At 49.2% G+C, this 21,317-nt stretch overlaps 1 protein-coding gene across 1 annotated transcript in view; it reads right to left on the bottom strand.

Moving 5' to 3' along the window:
• Positions 1-1,084: 1,084 nt before the first annotated feature.
• KCNB1 (potassium voltage-gated channel subfamily B member 1) overlaps positions 1,085-21,317 on the bottom strand; it is a 93,951-nt gene continuing 73,718 nt past the window's right edge. The window contains exon 2 of the mRNA XM_030233546.2: positions 1,085-5,049. Within this exon, the coding sequence (XP_030089406.1) occupies positions 3,031-5,049 (2,019 nt within the window). The 3' untranslated portion in view covers positions 1,085-3,030. The remainder of the gene's footprint in view (positions 5,050-21,317) is intronic.

Genomic DNA, 21,317 nt, shown 5'->3' with positions numbered 1-21,317 from the left:
ATATATATGTGTATTATGCACACACACACATATATAGATACATACTTCATATTCAGACTTTATTTCATTAAAATAAATTAAACATACTTCCTTTTTAATTGGGCACAAAATGAGAGCTACATCTTTGTACACAAATAAGAAAGAAATGCTCTTCAAGCATATTATATGCTTAATTTTAAATTATTTGCTTTCTATAAGAAATCTATAGGACTTTGGCTATTCAGACTTAAAAGGAAGATTTTTTAAATGATACTTTTGAATTTGACTTTCAAAAGTGACTCAGTAAAATGCTACTTTAAAGGTAGGACTAAATAGATGACATAAGGTGTGTGCCATGAGCGATCACGCAAGGCAGACAGAGGGCCTTTGGTTACAAGGAGAGTTGCACCAGTTGACTATCAGATAAAAAATTATAGAATTGTTGATTTATACATTTTTGTCAGTGCCATCTATAAACCAAATACATCAATTTGGATGAGAGTGTGGTAAATACTACACTATATGGCTATATTTAAATACATTCACTTTCGTGATATGTAAAATATGACTTTTTTTTCCACTTGAAAGCATCAGCTCTAAAAATATTTAACTTGGAAATCACTATTACTTTGTTAAAAAAAATTCCCTGATTTTTCTTCTTTTTACATTTGTGCTGATGGCAGACATGACTGATCACTGAAACACAGAGATTATAATACAACTGCTCTCTTTAAGATTTCTTGTTGCCGCTCTGTGGCCTCAGAAAGCCGCAGAATAAATCAGTATTTAAAGCTTATCTGCTGGAAGGTTATTTTCACTTTTTCGACTCAATCTCAGCCAGTATCTCAGCAATACGGTTCCTCTAAGTACACTTGTATTTGCTATGGCCAAATCCTGCCGTGCCTGCCCCGCGGGGAGGGAGCGGCGCCCGGGCTGCGGGAGCGGGGCTGGGAGCGCGGGGCTCCGCTCGCTGCCCCCGGCCCTGCCCGGGCTGTGCCCGGCCCCGAGCCCCGCTGGAACACCCGGGCGGCTCCGGGCGGCTCCCGCGGCCGGGCCCCAGCGCCGGGACGGGCCGGCGGAGCGGAGCGGAGCGGAGCTTCGGGCACAGCTCCGTTCCAAGGGGCACAGCTCCGGGCACAGCTCCGTTCCAAGGGGCACCGCTCCGGGCACAGCTCCATGCCAAGGGGCACAGCTCCACCACGGGCACAGCTCCATGCCAAGGAGACGCTGGGCAAAGCCATCCTCACAACCCGCCCTAGCTCCTAAAACAGAAATGTGCTTATTGCTTTTGTCCGTACATGCTGCATTCACTATTAGGGTTACAGACAGTGCTGCACGGCCGGGACGGACACACGGCTACATTCAGGACTAACCAACACTTGTTTTTTACAATAGGAAGGAACAAAATGCAGTGGACTCGAGTGGCTTCGGGGTTCTTCCTCCCATGTGTGCCCCTCTGCTCCCACGTCCCGTGTCTCAGCTCATCCCCAGACCCGCTGCCTGCAGATTGCTACAGCCCGGCAGGACCTCAGGCCAGGTCAGGAAACGCTCAGTGACGGAGTCATTTACAACTGAGTTTTACAGTAGAAACAGAGAACAACATAAAAGGTTACCATCACAGTTATCACAGGACAAGTTGTGACTTGCTACAGGCTTGTAACAAATCACAGTCACAACAAGAGGCACAAATTAAAGTAGTGCTTGGTTAAAGTGCTTGATTGTTACACTCTGCTATCCTACCCCAGCATTGCAACAACGACAACAAAAAGTCAACATAAAGTGCTTTCCCCCCCACCCCGAGATTAAAAACCAAAGACAAATTATTTCCTACACAATTTGACATAACTTTATTGAAACAATAATATTTTAAAAACCTAGGCTGGTGGCTGCTAGTTCTGTTCACTTAAAATGGTCAGATCTCTCTTTTTTTTCCCTTTCCTCTTTACTTTCTTGTTTCATTTAAAAATGACTGGATGTTATTAAAACGTCAGGCCTGATTCTCCTGCCTCTCGCGGCTGCTTCGTGCCACGGCCCTGCAGGAGCCTCTGCTGCCCGACCTCGTGGTGAGAGGGAGCACGGCCAGGCCTGGGACGGGTCCCTAACGAATCCCTCTTTTTGCATATTTATGTAACACTTGCATATCTTTCACTGCGCTGCTCGGGCGCGAAAAGCTCCGGACCAACCTGCTCCTCTGCCGGCCCCGGGCGGGCTCGGCCGTGCCTGGCACGGGCTGGGCAGGGCAGGGCCAGCCCCGGGCAGGGCTCCGGTGGCGGGTCCCGGGGCCCCCTGCTTCTGCATGGCTCCTCCGGCTCCCTGGGCCACGCTGGCCCTGGGGCAGGCACCGGCTTCTAGCCGAGGGCAAGTGCAAGTCTCACTATGTCCTAGGGCACGTTTGGAATTAGATACAAGTGGTGCAACTCACCCTGCTAATATTTCAAAAGAAAACATCAGGTCCTACGGGATATCAGATCGTTAAACACACAAAGAGCATTTTAAGAATTGGTTTCTCTTGACCGTTAATTGTTTCAAATGCTTTTTGCTTGTATTTTCCAATAATGCAAGTGTTCCCTGTTACCTTTAAACATAATATCCATTAGAGAAAGCTGTAGATGGGGAACCGCTGCCCTGAAGCAGTGAGCATTGTGTTTTTGAAAGCTTTATACCAACCCCAGCAATTTATTCCAGAGTTCAAATCTGGCTGCCTTGGCATCCTTTATGGAACTAATGCAAATCAGATGTTAATATTTCCAAAAGGAGCTCTAGCGTTCAAGGGGAATGGATGGATATTTGGTCACATTGGCTTCACTGGACAACATGAAAGGAGATCAATGTGTGATCATGATTTGCAATCATTTTTTTGACTGATGTGGGCAATGTCTTTAGAGTTGTTTCAGAGAAGGACATTTTCACAAACCCACACTGGACCTCCCCCAGACTTTTAGAAACAGGTGGCTTGTTTCAGCCAAGTTCATGCCATGCAGAAGCTCTTTTGTTTGTGTTGACTGTGAAGATATTCCTCTAAACTCTCAGTAAGTTCTTTCAGACCCCACCTCAGATGCTTTGATCATGTGTGTTAGCATGTCCTCCGCTGCCTGGTAATACATGGACTTCTGGGGAAATGTGATTTTCTAGTCTGACAGTCTCCTGATTGCCCTGGGTTCTTCCAGTGATACCTTCCATAGAGTAAATGCAGTTCTGCCCTATCAGCTTAGGGGAAGTGGGTAAAGCAGCAGCTTCTAGATGGTTCTTCTCTGTTCTATAAACATGGTCCTTTTGCTTTAGATAGCCACTGCTTGCAACATTGTACTTGGGACTCACATTTCCAGGCGGACTCGAATCATACATCAGCTGACCTTCATCATCAGTGTCAGCATCGATGTATTTGTGTATGCCAGCATCGTGGAAGTTGAAAGCTATGGCTGCCTGGGACTCTGGTGACTTTGGGGGGGTTCTCGCGCTCGCAGTTGTGTAGATCGAGGTTTCTGGGCTCATGAGAGACCTGTCAGAGAGTAAGGAAGTGTCTGTGGCAGCAGCAGCAGCTCCCCGGCTCTTGAGAGGGTCTGGGTACGTTCTCAGTACATTTGATGCTGGTACGAATGTGCTGGTGTCCTCTTCCATGAAGTTGACTTTCAGAGACCTTAGTTTTAAAGGGTTACTGGCCTTTATGGAGCTTTTGGGACTGTCGATGAAGAACGCAGAGCGGTGGCTGCTCTCGGAGCCGGGGTTCACCTCCGCGTACCGGGCAGCGCTGCCCTCGGGCCTGCCCTGCTCCTGGAGGATGCTGCTGCCCTTGCAGGGCAGGGCGCTGAGTGGGCTGTGCGGGAAGCGCGCGGGGTCGGGGAACTCGGCGGCGCAGCTGATGAAGCTGTCGATGCTGGACATGCTCCTCATGTCCACGATCCCGTCCGTGCGCGTCGCCAGCAGTGGCACCATGGGGCCAGGAAGGGTTTCCATTTCCAGCTCTTCCTTTTGCTTCCCAGCTTGACTCGACTCTTTAGTGATAAGGTTTGGCTGGGACTGAGTCTTTGCCATTTTGTTGTACATGTCCTCGAGCTGTTGGACATTCAGGTGTTGGGGACTTGAAGATGACCTGGCTTTTTCTGGAGATCCTTGTTCCTTAGTTTCAAAAGATTTACTAGAACTAGTTTCAGAGAGTGTTCTCTTGGTCCATTTCCATTTGCTTGGAGATAAATGATTGTCCTGAACTTTATCCTTTTTGGCTATGCTTTCTCCATTCTTTTCAACCACAATGTCCATGAGCTCTATGCTGCGGGCAAACGCATCCTTCATGTTCATGGAAACAATACTGCCATTTCTTTTTGCTCTCTCAAGAGCTTCCCTGCGCTTAATGGCTTTCTCCTGCCTCTTCTGCTCTTTGTAAAACTCTGAGAAGTTATTGACAATAATTGGGATGGGAAGAGCTATCACCAGCACACCAGCAATGCAGCACAGTCCTCCTACTATTTTACCCAATAGAGTTTTGGGGTAAATGTCTCCATAGCCTACTGTTGTCATGGTGATTGTTGCCCACCAGAAAGAAGCTGGGATGCTCTTGAATTTTGTATCATCCTCATCCTTTTCTGCAAAAAACACTAAACTGGAGAAGATCATAATGCCCATAGCCAGAAACAAGATGAGTAATCCAAGTTCATTGTAACTCCTCCTCAGTGTAAACCCCAAGGACTGTAAGCCCGTGGAGTGCCGGGCCAGTTTTAGAATCCGGAGTATCCTCATGATCCGAAATATTTGGACCACTCTTCGTACATTTTGGAACTGAAGTACACTTTTATTGGATTCTGTGAGGAAGATAGTAACATAGTAGGGTAAGATAGCCAGCAAATCTATAGCGTTCAGCGGGCCTTTGAAAAACTTCCATTTCTTAGGGGAGGAGAGGAAGCGCAGGAGGTATTCCATGGTAAACCACGCAATGCACACCGCTTCCACGTGGGCCAGCTGGGGGTTGTCTGTGGTCTGCCCAAATTCATCCACGCCTTGTAGCTCAGGAAGTGTATTAAGGGACAAGGCAATTGTAGATAGTACAATAAACATGATGGAAATGATTGCCAAAATCTGGAAAGGAAAGAGAAAACAGTGAGTTAATCTCAGAACACACGAGGCTGTCTCTTGCTGCCGTTAACACACGGCTGTATTTTCACTCACACGTTGCAAGGCCCATTTTGCTCAGTACACAGAAGTCAGATAACCAACGCATCCTGAGCTGAGTTTATTTTGGAAGCTGTTTTAGTTCTGGCAGTTGCATAAAGGAGATAAAGCCTCTACTTCGACTCCTGTGCTTTCATCTCCGTGCAGTTGAGGAGCACGTAAGGAACAGCTAGGATGCCAGGAGGGCTGTGAAGCAGCAGGAGCTTTTGATTAACTACTAATTAGGTGCCCAACAAGGCCCATCTGGACAACAAGCTCTGAAATTTAAGCAAGAAGGAATGCAATTGTGAATACATGATTTGATCAGAGTGATGTCCTCCACTGAATGAACGGTTACTGCTGTAATTTGGGGTGCTGATGGCTAATTACAGACATGTGTGTACAATTCCACTTCATAAGCATACAAATAATACACTCTTGTTTAATGACTCATCTCCAATTTGCTTCTTGATGCTTGTGAAAAACATGAAAACTTCACCAAGCTCTCTAAGCCATTTTGAGTTTTCTGGAGGAGAGCAAGCATCTGAGCAAACCAAACTGGACAACACTGAGACAGCCAAGGCAGGGCAGGTCCAGTCCCTGGGGGCCTCACATGTTTCAAACTCAAGAGAATAAAATGTAAATCAAGTGTCTTATGGTGAAGTGTGGAGATATTTAGACATTAAGTACTTCTTCATGGTGGTTTGTTTCAAAAGACCATCTCCTGGAGACCAGGCACTACCTGATTTACTGATTTGCTTTCCTAGAAGGCTCTTTTGGTGGTTTTGCTGTCACTTCTTTGTTTACAACCCACCATTTCTGAAGGTGTTTGGGATATTTGCAATGGTAATTTCAATTAGTTTTGCTTGGCTTTATCTCTGCCCACTATACACAGAAGGGCTTATTTGTAGGCTTAGATGTGTGTACTTGTTGGGTTTTATCTCCTTCACTTTCAGTGTAAATATTAACACTCCATCTTCATGCAGTGAATGGCATCCAGCAGCAGTAATTGGTGTCAAACCTTCTGTTTCCTTTGATATACCTTCCTGCTTTGAAGATCAAGGCAATGCCAGATGAATATAAATTAACTGGGAGATCTAAGGGTAAAATTTGATTTTGGTTTAGGAGATTTAGCCACAAAGCTAAGCAGTAAACAGAGACAGGCATTTATCATTTCTTCCACAAGTTGCAGCAAGATGTCACTTGTTCTCCCAAGACACAGATTTTCCCCCTTACTCATCTATGCAACCACATCTTTGGGAATCTTCTCAGGCTAAGAAAAACTTCTCAATGTGAGTTGATTGTCCTCAGTTATTCAAGGCACTTTTCTATTGGAAAGTACATAAAATGGAGATGGAGTATCTCCAGCAGGGTTTGGAAGATCCTTCTCCTTCTGTAGGAGATACCTTGTCCTGGTAGCATCTACCATCCACTAAAAGCCACCCACGGAGCAGTTGTGCACAGAAAACTGGATCCAGCTGCTGCTGTCAGGCTTTAGCACTGTTCAGTTGCACAGGGCTCTGTCCCAAAGTATTTACAGTCTGGGATTTCAGATTATAGAAATCACCATCTGTCTCTCTAATAAGGTTTCCCATCTTGGCTGTACTGAACCTTTAGCTTGGCAGCTCTTGTATTTTCCACTGTCAGTAATGAGAGACAGAAAGCTGGAGGGAAGACATTTACACTCCCAGGGAGGCCTCTAGGGATGTTCTGCATCACAGGCAGCCTTTTCATTCCATTCCTGGCCTGTCCTCCTCCCTTTCCTCTTCCAGGTTCTCTTCTCTTTAACAAGAAAAGCCAATGGGACCGATTTTGGCTTGAGCAGAAACAATCCCTCTGCAGTGCAGGAGGCTCCAGCTCCTACCAAAAAAGCACCTGTGGTCCCTGTTGCAGGGCACTGACCCCAAATCTCACTGCTTCTCCAGCTGCTCACAGCTGCATGAAATGGAAGGAAGTGTGGGACAGGGCCTCCTCCTGTGGTACTGATCTCCATGGCTCCTTACAAGGCATTAAACACAGCCTTGAGCTGTGAGAACTTTGGATGGGCAATCAAAGAGCTGAGGCTGAACAGCCTCAGGCACAGGAAAGTCCCTGGAGCTCAGGCTTGGACTGGCAGAAGGAACAGGGATGGTAAAGTTCAGCATCAGAGGCCTGTCAGATTTTGTGAGTGCTGCTGAAATGTCCATGTTTCCCCTTATGGAGCAATCTGTCCCTGTCCCAGGTCTGGCTGCTGGCCTAGCTGGCACATGTGGACTGTTTATTGGGATCAGGGAAGGCACCTCCAGCACCTCTGCAGGAGCATCCAGAGCTGCTGACTTGGATGTCCTATAAAATGCAGAACTAAAATTGGAAAAGTTTGCAGCCTAAAATTCAGAAGCAGAGGAAAAAATCTGGAGTCACCAATGGCTAAAATGAGTGACATGAGGACACACTGGTGACACAGGCAGTCCCTGAGATGTGCAGCCACAGCTGGGATGAGTGCTCTCCAGGGTGCTCACGCTGGCTCCACGAGCTGAGGACAGGAGCCCCCCGGACCAGGCTCGGGCAGGCACCCTCAGCAAGCAGCACACACACTCCTGCAGCTGCTCCTAAAGCTGACAGGGGTCAGGTGGATTTTCCCCACACAACTTTCAGACCACTTCCACTAACAGCTTGCATGAGAGAAGCTCTGCAGCCCCCTTCCTCTTTGCTTCTCTGTATTTACTCTTGCATGTCACCTGTAGCAATACACCATAAATAATGAAAATCCCCTCAGGTATTTTACCAGGCTGCTTGCAGGAGGTATTGGAAGGAGTCCTAATGATGGCCCTGGCTTGTGGTGCAAGGATGGGCAGGATTTCAGGAAAAAACTTCTCCTCCACTAAATTGGCTGTTTCACAAAGGTTTTGGTGGAGTGAATCTCTGGATTGCTGCTATGGTTCCCTTGTGGAAGCTAAATAACCCAAGAACAGGCAGGGCAGGGTTTTGGATGAATTTAAAGCAGTTGCCTCGAAGTGATTAGCATGACTATACACACACACTGGTTATTACACATGCAAATGTGACAAGCAAGCTGATTTTGGGAGCAAGTGTAGCCAGTTTGTGCAACTGCTGTTTCCTGAGGCAAGATGGATGTGCCATGCTGGCAAGCCTTTAATCCCCACCTCCTCCAGAATCCCCCCCAAAACTAGGCAGGCCACCTCCACCTGGCACCTTTCAGGAAACAATCACCTGCCCTGGGCCTAGTGCTGCTTGCTGGGTGAGAGTGGCCCCAGAGACTCCTCCTGTGTGATGGCAAGGTCTGTGCTCCTCCCTGGGGGAGGTGGGCAGGGGGCTGCTCGGCAGTGTCCGCCTCTGCCTGTGCAGAGCAGTTTGTGTGCCCAGCCTGAGGGTGGCACACAGAGGGGGCAGCTTCAGGCAGCAGGGACTAACCCAGCAGCGAGGTTGGGTGATATTTATGGCTTGGTTGTTTTCTTTACACTGCTAAAAACCCTAACAGAGATAAAGGCATAAGACAGGAGACTTTCAAGGCCATTAAAATTTATGAGAACTGGCTGTCCCAATCCCATAGATGGCTCTAAAATCTCAGGGTAAGCAGATCTGAGATCTCTCTGCTCGTGGCAACATGCCCTATACTTTTTCTGTCTTCATACTCGGTAATGAAGCTGATATAGCAAGGAGAAGGGGTGGTGTGTGGGAGAGAGTAGGAGGGTGTTTGAATATAGATTCGATATTCTTGGAAATACGATGAGGAAATTGTTATGTAATCAAGAAGTTCAATAATGGTTTTGTCTAATGTGCTTTTTTAGCTCCACCAAGGCCTGCAGAACAAATCTGGCATCGGGACCAGGTTTCATTCATGTGCTCCATTTACCAAGGGATTTTTCCTGCAGCCCTTCTGCTTTCCCAAGCTGCAGTACACTTTGAGTCAGACTGTCCAGCTCCATCCTGCCACGCCTGTGCCAGCCTCTGTCTCCCCAGGCTCTGAGAAACAGAGCATGGTGTATTTTGAGCAATATCCCACGTGCTGCACAGTGCAGAAACAGATGGAGAGTTCCTTAGTCTCCTCCCTACTTGATTCTGCACAGAAATAACATCTCCTGCTCACAGCAGCTATACATGTCTGCAGTATTTATTGACAGGGACGTGTTTTAGGAAACATCTCTTCACTAGAAAATGCCTAATTATTCATAAACTGAAAGAGTTTGCAGAACACAGTCACTTCTGATGTCAAGTTTCTGACCACTGGGCTTGCAGGATGTCTTTTCTAGAAAATGTTGAAGCCATAATGAAAGGTAACGCTTCTTGCATCATGGCAAGTTGAGGCCAAAGTGGGGGCTATGGCTGCAAGGGAAGTGCAGAGAACCTTTACCTAGATTTTTTCACGTGGAAGGATGTTAAGATGTAAGTCCTTGAATCTCCAAACCCCTTAAGTCCTGCTGGCTCCTGCTCAGGAGTTTTCCCTGACCTGGCACTTTACAAGCCCCTTCGAGGCACTGCCCCCACAAGGTCCCTGGGAGCCCTCTGCTCCAGAGCTCTGTGCTCTGAGGGGGCCCTGCACACCCAGCACAGCTCCCTGAGTGCCCTGCACACCCACTCAGCTCCCTGAGTGCCCTGCACACCCACAGCTCCCTGAGTGCCCTGGGCACCCAGCACAGCTCCCTGAGTGCCCTGCGCACCCACACAGCTCCCTGAGTGCCCTGGGCACCCAGCACAGCTCCCTGAGTGCTCTGGGCACCCAGCACAGCTCCCTGAGTGCTCTGGGCACCCAGCACACCACCTGTGGGAAGGCAAGCCCTGCACTCCTCTGCAGGCACTACCTCACAGCACACCATCCATAAAACCAGAATCAAGATGTGATGCTGCACAGCCTGGCCCTTCCCTGGCTGCACACACAGAGCCAGGTGGAGACTGCCCCCAGGCCCAGGGCACCCCACCTGCTCTGCACCCCTGCACCCCCGCAGCTCCTGCACCCCTGCACCCCTGCAGCTCCTAAAGCTCCTAAAGCTCCTTCACCCCTGCAGCTGTCACTGGGGCCAGGCTCTGCACCCCTGCATGGACAGAACCTTCCCCTGGTGTGGGCTCCCCTCTCAGGTGCATCTCCCACTCCCACCATCTGCCTTGCATTCAGACAGAGGTTTGGACTCAGAAAAAGAAAAAAAAATAAAGCAAGAAAAGATCCTGCCTTCCACCTGAGCACTGGTGAGTGCTTGAGAACAGCTCCAAGATGCCTTTGGGATTCTACCCTGCACCAGGGACAGACAATGCTCGTGATGCACTCCCACCACGCAGAGCAGTCTGCTCAGCCTCAGACACTATTTACAGGGGATGCTGAGCTCCAAGTGTTGGTGTTTGCAGGAGTAGTTGTGGGAGGGTTTTTTTTTAATGGTTAAATTCAATCAGGAATGTGCCAAGATAGCATGAAATCAACTAAATGTAATTAAGCAAAAACTATTAGCTTGATTGCTAAACCAGTCTGCCTCTCATGAATTTGCATGAGAATAATTGATATTAATTCTTTTCAAATCTGAGGCACATTAGTACTGCATATTATAGTGTAGAGTTTTTTGGAAGACTAAACCAGTTCCACTGCTGCTTTCTCACCAAAAGGCATAATTAGTCTTGCTGCAGGGAGATTTACCGAGTCACTGATACCATCCTGAGTTGCCACATAGAGAGGAAATTAGAACAGAGCTCAAGTGATGTTTTGCCTCAATGTTAAACAATGACCTGTTTAACATTTCTTCCAGAAATGTGTTAGGTAAAGTGGCAAATCCATTTACCAGCATCAGCCACACCAATGGCATTGTGAAGAGACAGGGAAGCCTGCAGGAGCAGTGAATGCCTGTGGACAGAGAGGCAGGGGCAATATCCTCTCCTGCTGAATCAGCTTGATACCTGCATGGCCCTGTCAGCTCTGCGTCCAGGTGTGCCCAGGCTGTTCCTGAGGGCTGCCTTCAGCTCCCTCAGCTGCTGCTGCCCCTGGGCGCCTCCACTGAGATTCATAGGGCTTTTTTTTTTTTTTAACTGATGCCTGGAATAAGGGCATAAAATTTAGGCTGAGGCATTTCTGCTGCCTCAGCTGTCCTTGGGGTGCAGCCTCCACCCAGGGCTTGCCTGGACATCCAGCTTGATCCAAGAGGAGCTGTGGTGGGAAAACCTCGGGCTCACACAAGGGATTACAGGTGTTACCCTTGCAGCACCCTGCAAAGAAACTGAATATTAGCATTCTTCTTCATTTTCAAAAGAGACCTATGAAGCTTCTACAGGTGGTGGGAAGCAGACCTGCAGGATCACTCCAAGCTCTCAGCACCTTCCCAGCTCTTAGTTCTTTATTCTGCTCAAACCTCTTGCTTTCTTGTCAGCTTCTCAGCTCTCCACCATGCCCACACCCCTCCTCCTGTCTGGCAGGCAGACCTTGTGTCAGACAAAGGACTTTGATGCAGGGACACATCCACACAGGAGTCCACCTTCCCAAGCCAGGGTTCCCAGGGCTTTTCTCTGGAGCAGAGCATGGAACCCTCGCTGACAGCTTTGGCACAAAGTGATTGAAGTGTTTTAATCTCAAGCACAGATGGCTCTTCCCTTTATAAGCACCAAACACTGGATTAGATGTCACAAATTTAATAAATAGCAACAACTGTATACAAACTGTTTACAAAAGCTGCTAAAAACTAATCCTTGGCAACAAATCATTCATATTAGCATGGGGCCATAGCAAGTGGTAAGTAGTGCCAGTGGACAGCAAATCTGTGTGAACATAAGAGGCAGCTCTACATCAGCAGTTCAGTAAGAGAGTTTGATCTTGCCTCATTGTGAGAGTTTTGATGCATTCCTGCTATAAATACAGGAGATGAAACAGAACTGTGGAGATGTATACTTGGTTCTTTGTTGGGGCACCTTTTCTTCTTCCTTCTTTTTTTTTTTCCTTTTCTTTTTTGTTTGTTTGTTTATTGTTATGTTGCTTTTGAGGTTTTTTTTAATTCAATTTGAGCTCAGAAAATGCTCAAACTCTTTGAAGTGTTCGCTGGCAGTCTGGGAATATTCACTCCATGCTTGCTGAGTTCTGGACATGGACACGAGAACCAAGCACAGGGGATAAACACCAGCTTGGGCAGCCCTTGGCTCTCCCCCCAAAAGCTTTGCCAGCCTTTCCTGCATCCCTGCATCCCAGCAGCCCCACACAGCCCAGGCAGGGCAGCAACAGCACCTGCCTCTCCCAGAGCAGCCCCCTCTGCTCCCATCCCCCTGAAAAGTGCATTTACAGAAGGAGAAGAAGCACAAAGCCCCACTGGCCATTGTGATAGGGAGCAGAGCTGGGGCTGGTTTTGTTTCTTGGAGGGGTTGGGCTGTTTGAATTTTAGTGGTTGGTTTACTGATATGCCTTCCAGTGAAGTGTTATTGCAGAGAGGGGAGGGGAAGAGAAAGCTTTCCTGTATGGTATTTCTGATTTTAATCCAAGTAGAGAATAGCAAAGAGCAGCATTGAAGATTAAGGGAAATTATACACCTCACTGGATTTTAGTGCATTTTTCAGTTACCTTTTTTTTTTTTTTTTAATTCAGGGTTTCTGTGTTAATATAGGATGGTGTCACACTGTACACTGGGTGGTACAAATTAATCTTGTCATGAATGTACTTCTCTGAAGGGCTGAGCCCTCCTGAGCCCTTAATTTGAGCTGATTGGACTGGCTCATTATCATAGCAGCAGATAGTGGAACAGCACAGCTGAACCTTGCTTGAACTTGCACACAGGACCCAGCATCTCTCAGTGGCAGCACTTGTGACAGTCACCTGCTGTGGGACTGGGCTGGAAATGAGGCTCAGGGTGAGCCCAGCACAGGGAGAAACACACTGCTGAGGGGGGAAAACAAGTCCAGGCCAAACTGGGGGTTGTTTAAAGAAGGCAAAATAGTAAGGGAAAACCCACTCAGCATGCCAGGGAAAGAAGTTTATAAGAATTATCAAGGGATCTAGGAATAACCTTTCCAGGGCTGCAGTCTGGCACAGACGTGAATGAGCATCCCTGGCAGCTGAGGGCTCTCTCTCCATGTGTTACATGGAGTGAGGAATGAGCTGGCCAGACTGCTCAGAGCAGCTCATCCTGGCTAATTGTTTTCCTTTATGTCCTGGAAAGAAACAAGAGGGCTAAGGGCAGTGGCACTGGGGCCACGTGTCCCAATTAACCTGCTGCAGGTTGTGTCAGTCTGCTCTCTGCTGCATGCCCTGCCCCATGGGGCTCAGAGCGTGTCTGTTCCCATGGCCACTCTCCCCTGGGGAAGAAAGAGGCAGGATAAAATGTGCTGCTTTCTGTTTAGGAGTGTCCTGCCTTTCCTGCAGCCAGGCAGAAGGGTCTGACTTCTTTTCACCCTCTCTCTCTTTCCCATTTCTCTGTCAATTGATTGCTCACTGCCAGAGGGCATTATTGGCTTCAAAAGCTTCATTTTCTAGTTCCTGAGCTGCTCATCTTCTCCTGGCTCATTGCTGTTACTGGAGGTCAGATCCGAGCCCCAGAGTCTTTAGGCTGTTTTGGATTTGACCTTGAGAGCTTCTTTTGCTCACCTCACCACACAAAACAATCCTTTGATCATTGTAGGCATGTACTTAAAAAAACAAAACCCAGTGGGCAGAGATTATTTAATTATATCAGTGGTGAGTGGAAGTAAGCTGGAACCAAAACACTCCCAGCCAGGTTTAAAGAACAGCAGTGCCTGGGGCACCCCTGCTCTGTGGTGCTGGGGCCTGTGGCACACACCAAAAACTTGCTTCAGCTCTGTAACTGAGCAGCAATTGTGCTCTGGTCCCAGCTTTTCCTGTGCTTACATTCAAGGGTTGCAAGATGCAGTTGTGTAAAGGACATGAAAATTACAGCCTGTTCCTGAAGCAATTCCACCTGAATGGAAATTCCTAAACTGTAACTTGCAGCAGTGGCCACTGAAAGCACAAGGCAAAAAAAAGATGGGAGTAGTGAATCCTGAACTTGTGTGCCATGCTGGCCAACCTCATTCTGGCCTGGCTGGGGAACCACAGAAAAGATGGTGGCAAAAATGCAGAGGTAAAAATGCCTCACAGAAAATATTTTTCTTAACGAAGCTGCTTATACACTGTTCCCTGCAGCACCCTAGAGAATTAGCTTGCTTTGCAAAGTCTCATGAGATTCAAATCTTTGACATGAGGTTTCTGCTGTCCCCTGGGCAAAAGCATCTCGCTCAGACTATTGAATAGGGGTGGCTTTGTTCAGGAAAGGGCTCCTTAGGTCAGCACGGCCAGGAGCAGCCCCTGCTCCTGCAGGCAGCAGGCTGGGCACAGGCTGTGCTGCTCTGGGGTGAACAAGCCAGACCTGGAGCTGCTACTCCAGCAGCTGAGCTTGACTGGCTCTGGATGTCAAACCAGGCACACCGGGCCATTCTGGCTGACACCCTGCTTTTGGAGATGTGAAGGTGCTTGGCTCTACCAAAGCTGCCACATGTACGAGGTGATACTGTAGAAAACAAATAAAACCACACACACTTTGTCAGCAGGGCAGGAGGGGGAGGGATGGGTCCTGTTTAAAGATGTCTTAATCAAATCCATCCCCTTCTACACCTCTAGGTTTTGCTCCAAAATCCAGTTAAACCACAAACCTGCTAAAGACACCAGTTGCCAGAGGGAGGGGTAATGAAGATACAAAGGAAGAAAATTAGTGGCAAAGCTGTGCTCCTGCATTGTTTCAGTTCTCCTCGGGAGAGCACTGAGCTCCCGACAATTTACCTTTCAAATCTCCCAAACAAAACAACTCTTGAAAATTGCCAAAACATTATTAACACAAACAGCAACAAACAGCAGGGTGGTTTTGTCAGGTGAGAGCTGAGGCTGCTCTCCCCAGCTGCCAAGAGCAGGGGCAGAGCTGTGGGACCCTCCCCGTGCCTCTGCACAGCCACCAGTGGGACCATCAGTCCCACTCACAGCCCGGGTGTGCCACTGCTGCAGCCTCAGCAGAACTCACAAACACAGGGTGTTCAAAGGCTGGAATACAGGGTGTAATGGATGTCCTCTCAGTGCCACCTCCTGCAAAACCTCCCCTCTCTGCACCAAAATTAATTCCCAAAGAAATGAGCTCAAAACCAGGGTGGGACCATGCTCAGCCCCTGTGAAAGGCAGCCTGGGAGAAGGGCCCTGGAGTGCACCTTGCAGGGCTCACCTTTCTCTTCCAAGACTTCTCCCTGCAGGTTTGGATGCTCAGCAGAACCCCACTTGGATCTTGTATCCCCTTCCAAACTTGCTGTTTGCAGAAAACAACTGCAGCCAATTTCCTTTTATGTGGATACAGTGGAAGATGTAAAAGAAATGGGAAATTTGGATGGGATTGGACAGTTTCTCACACAAAAATGGAAGTGTTATTGTTAAAAAAAAATTACTTTGAAGAAAAAAGTAACAATCACCAAGTCTCTGTGTTTGCAGTGCAGTGGCTGTGATGCCTAAAGATTTTTTAGCTTTTCATATATTTTTCATATATTTGTAGTCTTGTAGATTTTTAATCTATAGTTGTATGGTTTCTAGTACTTTTCCTGACTTTTCTCACAACAAGTTAACCCTAACTAACACATTCTTTAAAATCTGTTTATTCTTAAGAAGATAATTTCTGACAATCTCGTTTTTCACCAGAACTTAAAAGACATAGAAAGCACTGGGGCAAAGAAACCCCTGGACCAACTCCGAGGGGCTGACCCAAGGGTGGGTCACTGGGTCAGCTCATCTCCTACTGGATGTACCTGCTAGATTAACTAATCAATTAACTTTATAAAAATTGTAGAAATAATTTCTCACGTGTGCACAGAGCCGTATTTTTGCACCTGAAAGCTTTCATTAAAGAGCTGCTTTTTGTATTATCACTCTTAATACTGTTTGGAAAGTTTTGTGTTTTTATTACAGGCAACAGCTGCTGCTTTGAAATCAGGCTCTGGCAGATGTTATTTTGGGGTATTTAAGCCAGGCTCTTGCTGTCACCATCTCAATGTTCTTGGCTTTGTTACTGTTTCCCTGTGTTATTATTCTGAAGAAAATAACTCTGTTTGTGTTCTTTTTCTGGCAAGGAAGGGCCGTGCCAGCCGCAAGTGGACGGACCCCAGGCGGCGGCGCTCAGTGCCGAGTCCCTTCCCGTGCTGCAGGCAGGTGCTGGCACCGGCATTTCCCTGGCCAGGCGCGGGGTTTGTGCCTCCCTCCGTGCTGCCTCACGGAGCTCCGGGGCTGAGCGGCAGCCCTGCCCCAAGGCTGCCCTGCCTGGGGTGGGGCTGGGCCGGGTCCAAGGGCTGGGCCGTGGGGCTGGGCCGGGTGCAAGGGCTGGGCCGGGTCCAAGGGCTAGGCCGTGGGGCTGGGCCGTGGGGCTGCGCTCCGAGCTGTGCCTTCCCTGCCGCGGGCCCTCCGTGTCCGCCCTGCCCCGGGCTCCGAGCTCTGCCCCGGGCCGTACCCGCCCTGCCCCGGGCCGTGCCCGCCCTGCCCCGGGCCTTACCCGCCCTTTCCGGGGCCTTGCCCACCCTGCCCCGGGCTCTCTATGCCCGGTCTGCCTCGGGCCTTGCCCGCCCTGCCCCGGGCCTTGCCCGCCCTGTTCCGGGCCTTGCCCGCCCTTTCCCGGGCCTTGCCCGCCCTGTCCCGGGACTGCCCCCGGCACGGGGCACGGCCCCGAACTCGTTTGCACAGGGAGCAGCTTCAGAGGAGCCAGCTGTGTCTGCTTGCCGCGGGAGGTTTCTGGGCTGCTTCTCTTCCCGGTTCAGGCTGCTCCGAAAAATAAACACAGGAACTCTGCACAATGTTTCTTGACACAAAGACACAGCTCTGCTGTTGCTTGTGACAGTGCCACCATAAAATTTATGTTCCTTGTGCTCTCTATTCTGATATCCCCGGCTTGAGGCTTAAAAGTTTAATTATTCCCCCTTTCTCAGCCCTCTCCCATCACCTCCTATGGAGCCAGGAGTATAAAAACACTAAGCCTCGTTGCTAATGGCCTAAGCAAATAATTTAATCAGTGATGTAAAAGGAGTGACAAGCCGGTAGGATGGAAAAAATGCCAGATAGACAGTAAGACTAATGAGGTAATGTGTAAATCCAGGCATTTTCTAACAGATGGGAAATGGCAGAGTTGACATGTATATTATTAAAAGGGACATAAAAACATAGACCAAACAATAGTCCGGGTTGGCCATAGCTTGCTTTACGCAGTGGAAACATTTTTTCTTCTGAAGGCAAAGGCAAGAAATGTAGAAGGCTTTGCTTGGTAGTGAAGTCACAGCACCGCGAGTGGAGATGTAAGACCTGTATCCAAACACAGCCGGGAGCTCTGCAGCTCTGGGGTGAGGCTGCCAAGTTCTCCTGGGCTCTGCGAGAGAAACCAGCATCGCTGTCCCCGTAGGAAAGGGGAGCCAGACACCCTGAGACAGCTTGGGGACAGCTTGGGGGGGACAGCTGAGGGCTAGCTTGGGGACAGCTTGGTGGGGACAGCTCAGAGGGACAGCTCGGGGAGGCCGGCTCAGGGCTAGCTTAGGGACAGCTCGGGGCCAGCTCAGTGTGGGCTGGGTGCTGGCAGGGCTGGGGAGGAGAGGAGAGCTCAGGGACAGCAGCACGGTTCACTATGGGATGGCTAATGAGGCGAGTCTGTATTTTTGCCTGCCTGCTTTTACTGGAGAACCCCTTGGAAATTCCTGGTGGTGAAATGCAGAAAACCATAAAGCAAAAACCCTGAGTCATCTGTCTCAAACTGTCATAGCAGCTTCCCCTGTCAATCCACATGACCCACTCAATTCGCATCCATTTTCTCCATTTTGGGGGAGTTGTGAAAAATAACTACAACCATTCCAACTGATTGGTTATAACATATGCTCAAGTGCATATGCAGTGATTTGGCCAAATTCTCCTAAGGCTGTACCACAACCTAGGCTGTATATAATCCAGACAAGAGCACCAGACACAATCAGGGGACCTGGTCTGCCCTCAGTGCTGTGGTGCCCGGGGCAGACAGGCCCCAGCTCAGCGCTCTGCAGCAGCTCAGACAGGGCAAAAAATAACATAAAAGAAGAACGCAGTTATTAATGTCATTTTCCATTGAGATAGTGCATGAAATCAATCTATCGTGCTAAATCTACAAGTTCTAAACTGTATACATAAGGTATATTAAGGGATTTGGAAAGATTAAGACTAGCTCCTACCCGTCTGTGTGTGTCTAAGCGCCGATTGTTTTATCTGTGAATTACCTGCCGCTGCGGAACAGGCAGGGATGAGGAAAGCAGCCTCGGGAGCAGCATCAGCGGGGATGCTCGCTCCGAGCTGAGCTCTGCCTCTGCTCCTCGGTGACAGGAAACCACCCCCGAGAGGAGGCAGTGTGCGGGGCTGCCCCGAGCCCGCCTCCCTGCCCAGCCACATGGTGCCCCTGCTAGCCAGGGTGCTCCCGACATCTGGAACAGCTGCCTCCTCCTCCAAAACATCACTGACCACTTCTGTGTTAAAAATACAGATTGATAAGGTCCAGCATTCAAACGCTGTAGTGGCTGGGGCCAGTGGGGAGAAGCTCCTTGCTCAGAGCAGTAGGGGATCCCAGCGTGGCCTTCCCAGGCAGAAATTCTGCCTGGAGCACTTGGCACAGGCTGAGCCAGAGCTCAGGACTCGGTGCAGCAGGCACTGGCTGTGGCTGTCAGTGGCAAAGCCCGGTGTGACAGACACGTGCTGTCCCTCAGGGCTCACCTGGGCTGGCTGGGGTGCAGGACACCCTTCCCAGCTCTCACAGCCTGCGTAACTGCGCGTTATAAAAAGCATCCTCTGAAACGATTTTCCTACTGGGTAAAGGCCCATTACCAGCACTTCCTGGCTTAGGCAGCTGTATATAGCAGCAGTAATCCTATTATGCTTATCCTAAACTGTCCTCCACTGAGCAGTGGAGTGAACTTTACAGAGCACCAGGAGCCTAATTAGGCCTCCATGCCCGCTGCGAGCAGCTCAGTTCTGCCTCTGTGCAGCAGCAGGGTCACGTTATGATAGAAAACACAAACACCTGTCCCACACACACCCCTGGCTTCACTCAGCTGGTTCGAGAAAATGCATCGAGTTCTTTGCAGGAAGAGCTGTCCTACTAATTCTGTATGACAGCCCCAGTCCATGCCCACACACCCATGGCAGTAACTCTGCCCTTGCAAACAGCTGTGCCAAGGCTGAAGGCTGCTCACACACTTCTGCATTTTTGTTGCAGGGCTGTGAGGATAAAGAAACCTGGTGCTGATCAGCGAGGCCGTGAGCCTGGCCCTTCTGGAGAGGCTGTGTGAAGAAGCAGCACTGCACCTACAGCCAGTATGAGACAGCTGGGGTGCAGCAGCCCTGGTGCCTGAACAGCTGCCTCAGGCTGTGCCACAGTGTCAAGACAGCTTGGAATGGCCTAGCTGCTTCATTCCAGCTGCATGAGGCTGGATGACAACACCCATGTTTCTCCCAAAAGCTTTTCACACCTGACAGTCTTTGAATGCCTCCAGAAAAAGCTGAATATCACGGAGCTTTCCTGGGCAGAAACCAAAGGGATGACCAAGGAGAGAGCAGCTGCAGCTGGAGAGGGCTAAATGGATGATTATCCTGAAATCGTAACATTGCTAAGTAAAGTCTTAAACATTGCTTTAAAAACCCCAACATAGCTCTCAGCCCTGCACACAGCACATGTCTCCCTGCAGTGGCACTCTGTGTGATGCATGCCCAGGCCTGGACAGGACCAGCCCTGACCCGAGGATGTCACTGCACATTTGCAGCACAGCATGAGCTGCTGGCATCACCCTGTGCATGGCCAGCATACCTTAACTGCTAACCACCACTATACGTGGATTTCTGTGACTTTTTCAGAGCTTCCTTGTGCCTTTGTCTAATGGAGGGCACATTTGACATGTAGCTCTAGAAATTAGTATCTTCAAATGCTTGTCTTTTGGTGTAACAGACTGAGACAGGCTAAATATTTGTGCTCTTGTCTGGGCTGGCTGGTAACCCAGATACTATTAGTGAAGCACAACTGGGTCATGAGAATTAATATTAGCATCTGCGTTAGCTGCTTTATTTACAGCACTGTCGCTGTCAGGAGTTGTGGTGGCTTAGAAGGAACATGGTTTATTCACGCTGACACAGCAGTGCAATAGCTGGACAAAGGCTGGCTGGCTCCTTGGGACCAGGCTGGGCCCGTGGCAAGCACAGAGCCAAGCTGGGCAAATGGCCTGTGGGCAGTCTGGGGTGACAGGACAGCTCGTGCCAGCTCACACGGGCCAGCCAAAGCCTTGGTGCAGCACAGCCACTGCTCCTCTGCACTGCCCCACACCAGAGGGACTTTCTGGAAGAACACAGGATGGAAGGACCCTTAGGTCATGGTTAAGTCATAAAAACTCTGATTGCTATAATTTCAGTATAATGAAGGAATTAATTAACTTCCCAGCTCAGTAATTATGGGAGCTGCAGCCCCATGAAGAGGCAGCACAGGTTCCTGTGGGCTGGGCAGTGGTCAGTGGGTGGGAGCACCCCACAGGTCCCGCTTGGAGCAGGGGGAGGGCTCAGAGGGGGCTGCTGGGTGCAGTCAGCCCGGCAGGACCCTGAGCACACCAAGCCTGGGGAGAGCACCACTATTTTTGTTTCCAGCCAAAGACCAGAAGATGCAGTGAAGAGGGGCTGTGACACCTCTCTCTGACGTGCAGGTGCTGTCACACCTGGGCACTGCAGGGCCAGCCCTGGCCTCCACCTTGGAGCCTGCTGCTGTGACACAGGGGCACCCCAGCCAGTGCAGCTCCTGCTGCTGCACCCCTGCGAGGTGGCCACTGCCCTATCAAGCACTGCCACCTCCCCACCAGGTTCTGTCTCCTTTCCAAAACCTCCCCTGACCAAGAGCCAACCATCCTGCAAACAAAGCCAGTGCTGGGTTTCAGCTTTATATAAACTGAGATAATACAAATTTCTGAGTGACTGAAGTCTCAGCAAGGAGGTCTTTAAATAACTATTGGCAGGGGGCTTTTTATCAGCAAAATTATTAGAAATATTTTATCTTACCAGTAAAAATTGTATCAGTTTATTGCCCAGTCTGCTCAGAAAAACCATGAATAAAGAAAACTAGAAAACAGTTTCACAAACTGACTTTACTAGGCAACAACACTGCCAATCCTCTGGGTAGCCAAAAATCATGTTAAACCAGTATAAAACAGCAGAGCAGACTGTGAGAAACAGCCACTGCAGGCAGGAA

Source organism: Serinus canaria, chromosome 20 (assembly GCF_022539315.1).
Source record: "Serinus canaria isolate serCan28SL12 chromosome 20, serCan2020, whole genome shotgun sequence".
Classification (NCBI taxonomy): Eukaryota; Metazoa; Chordata; class Aves; order Passeriformes; family Fringillidae; genus Serinus; species Serinus canaria.
Note: the sequence above shows the minus strand (reverse complement) of the source record. Positions and strands in the feature narration are given on the sequence as shown.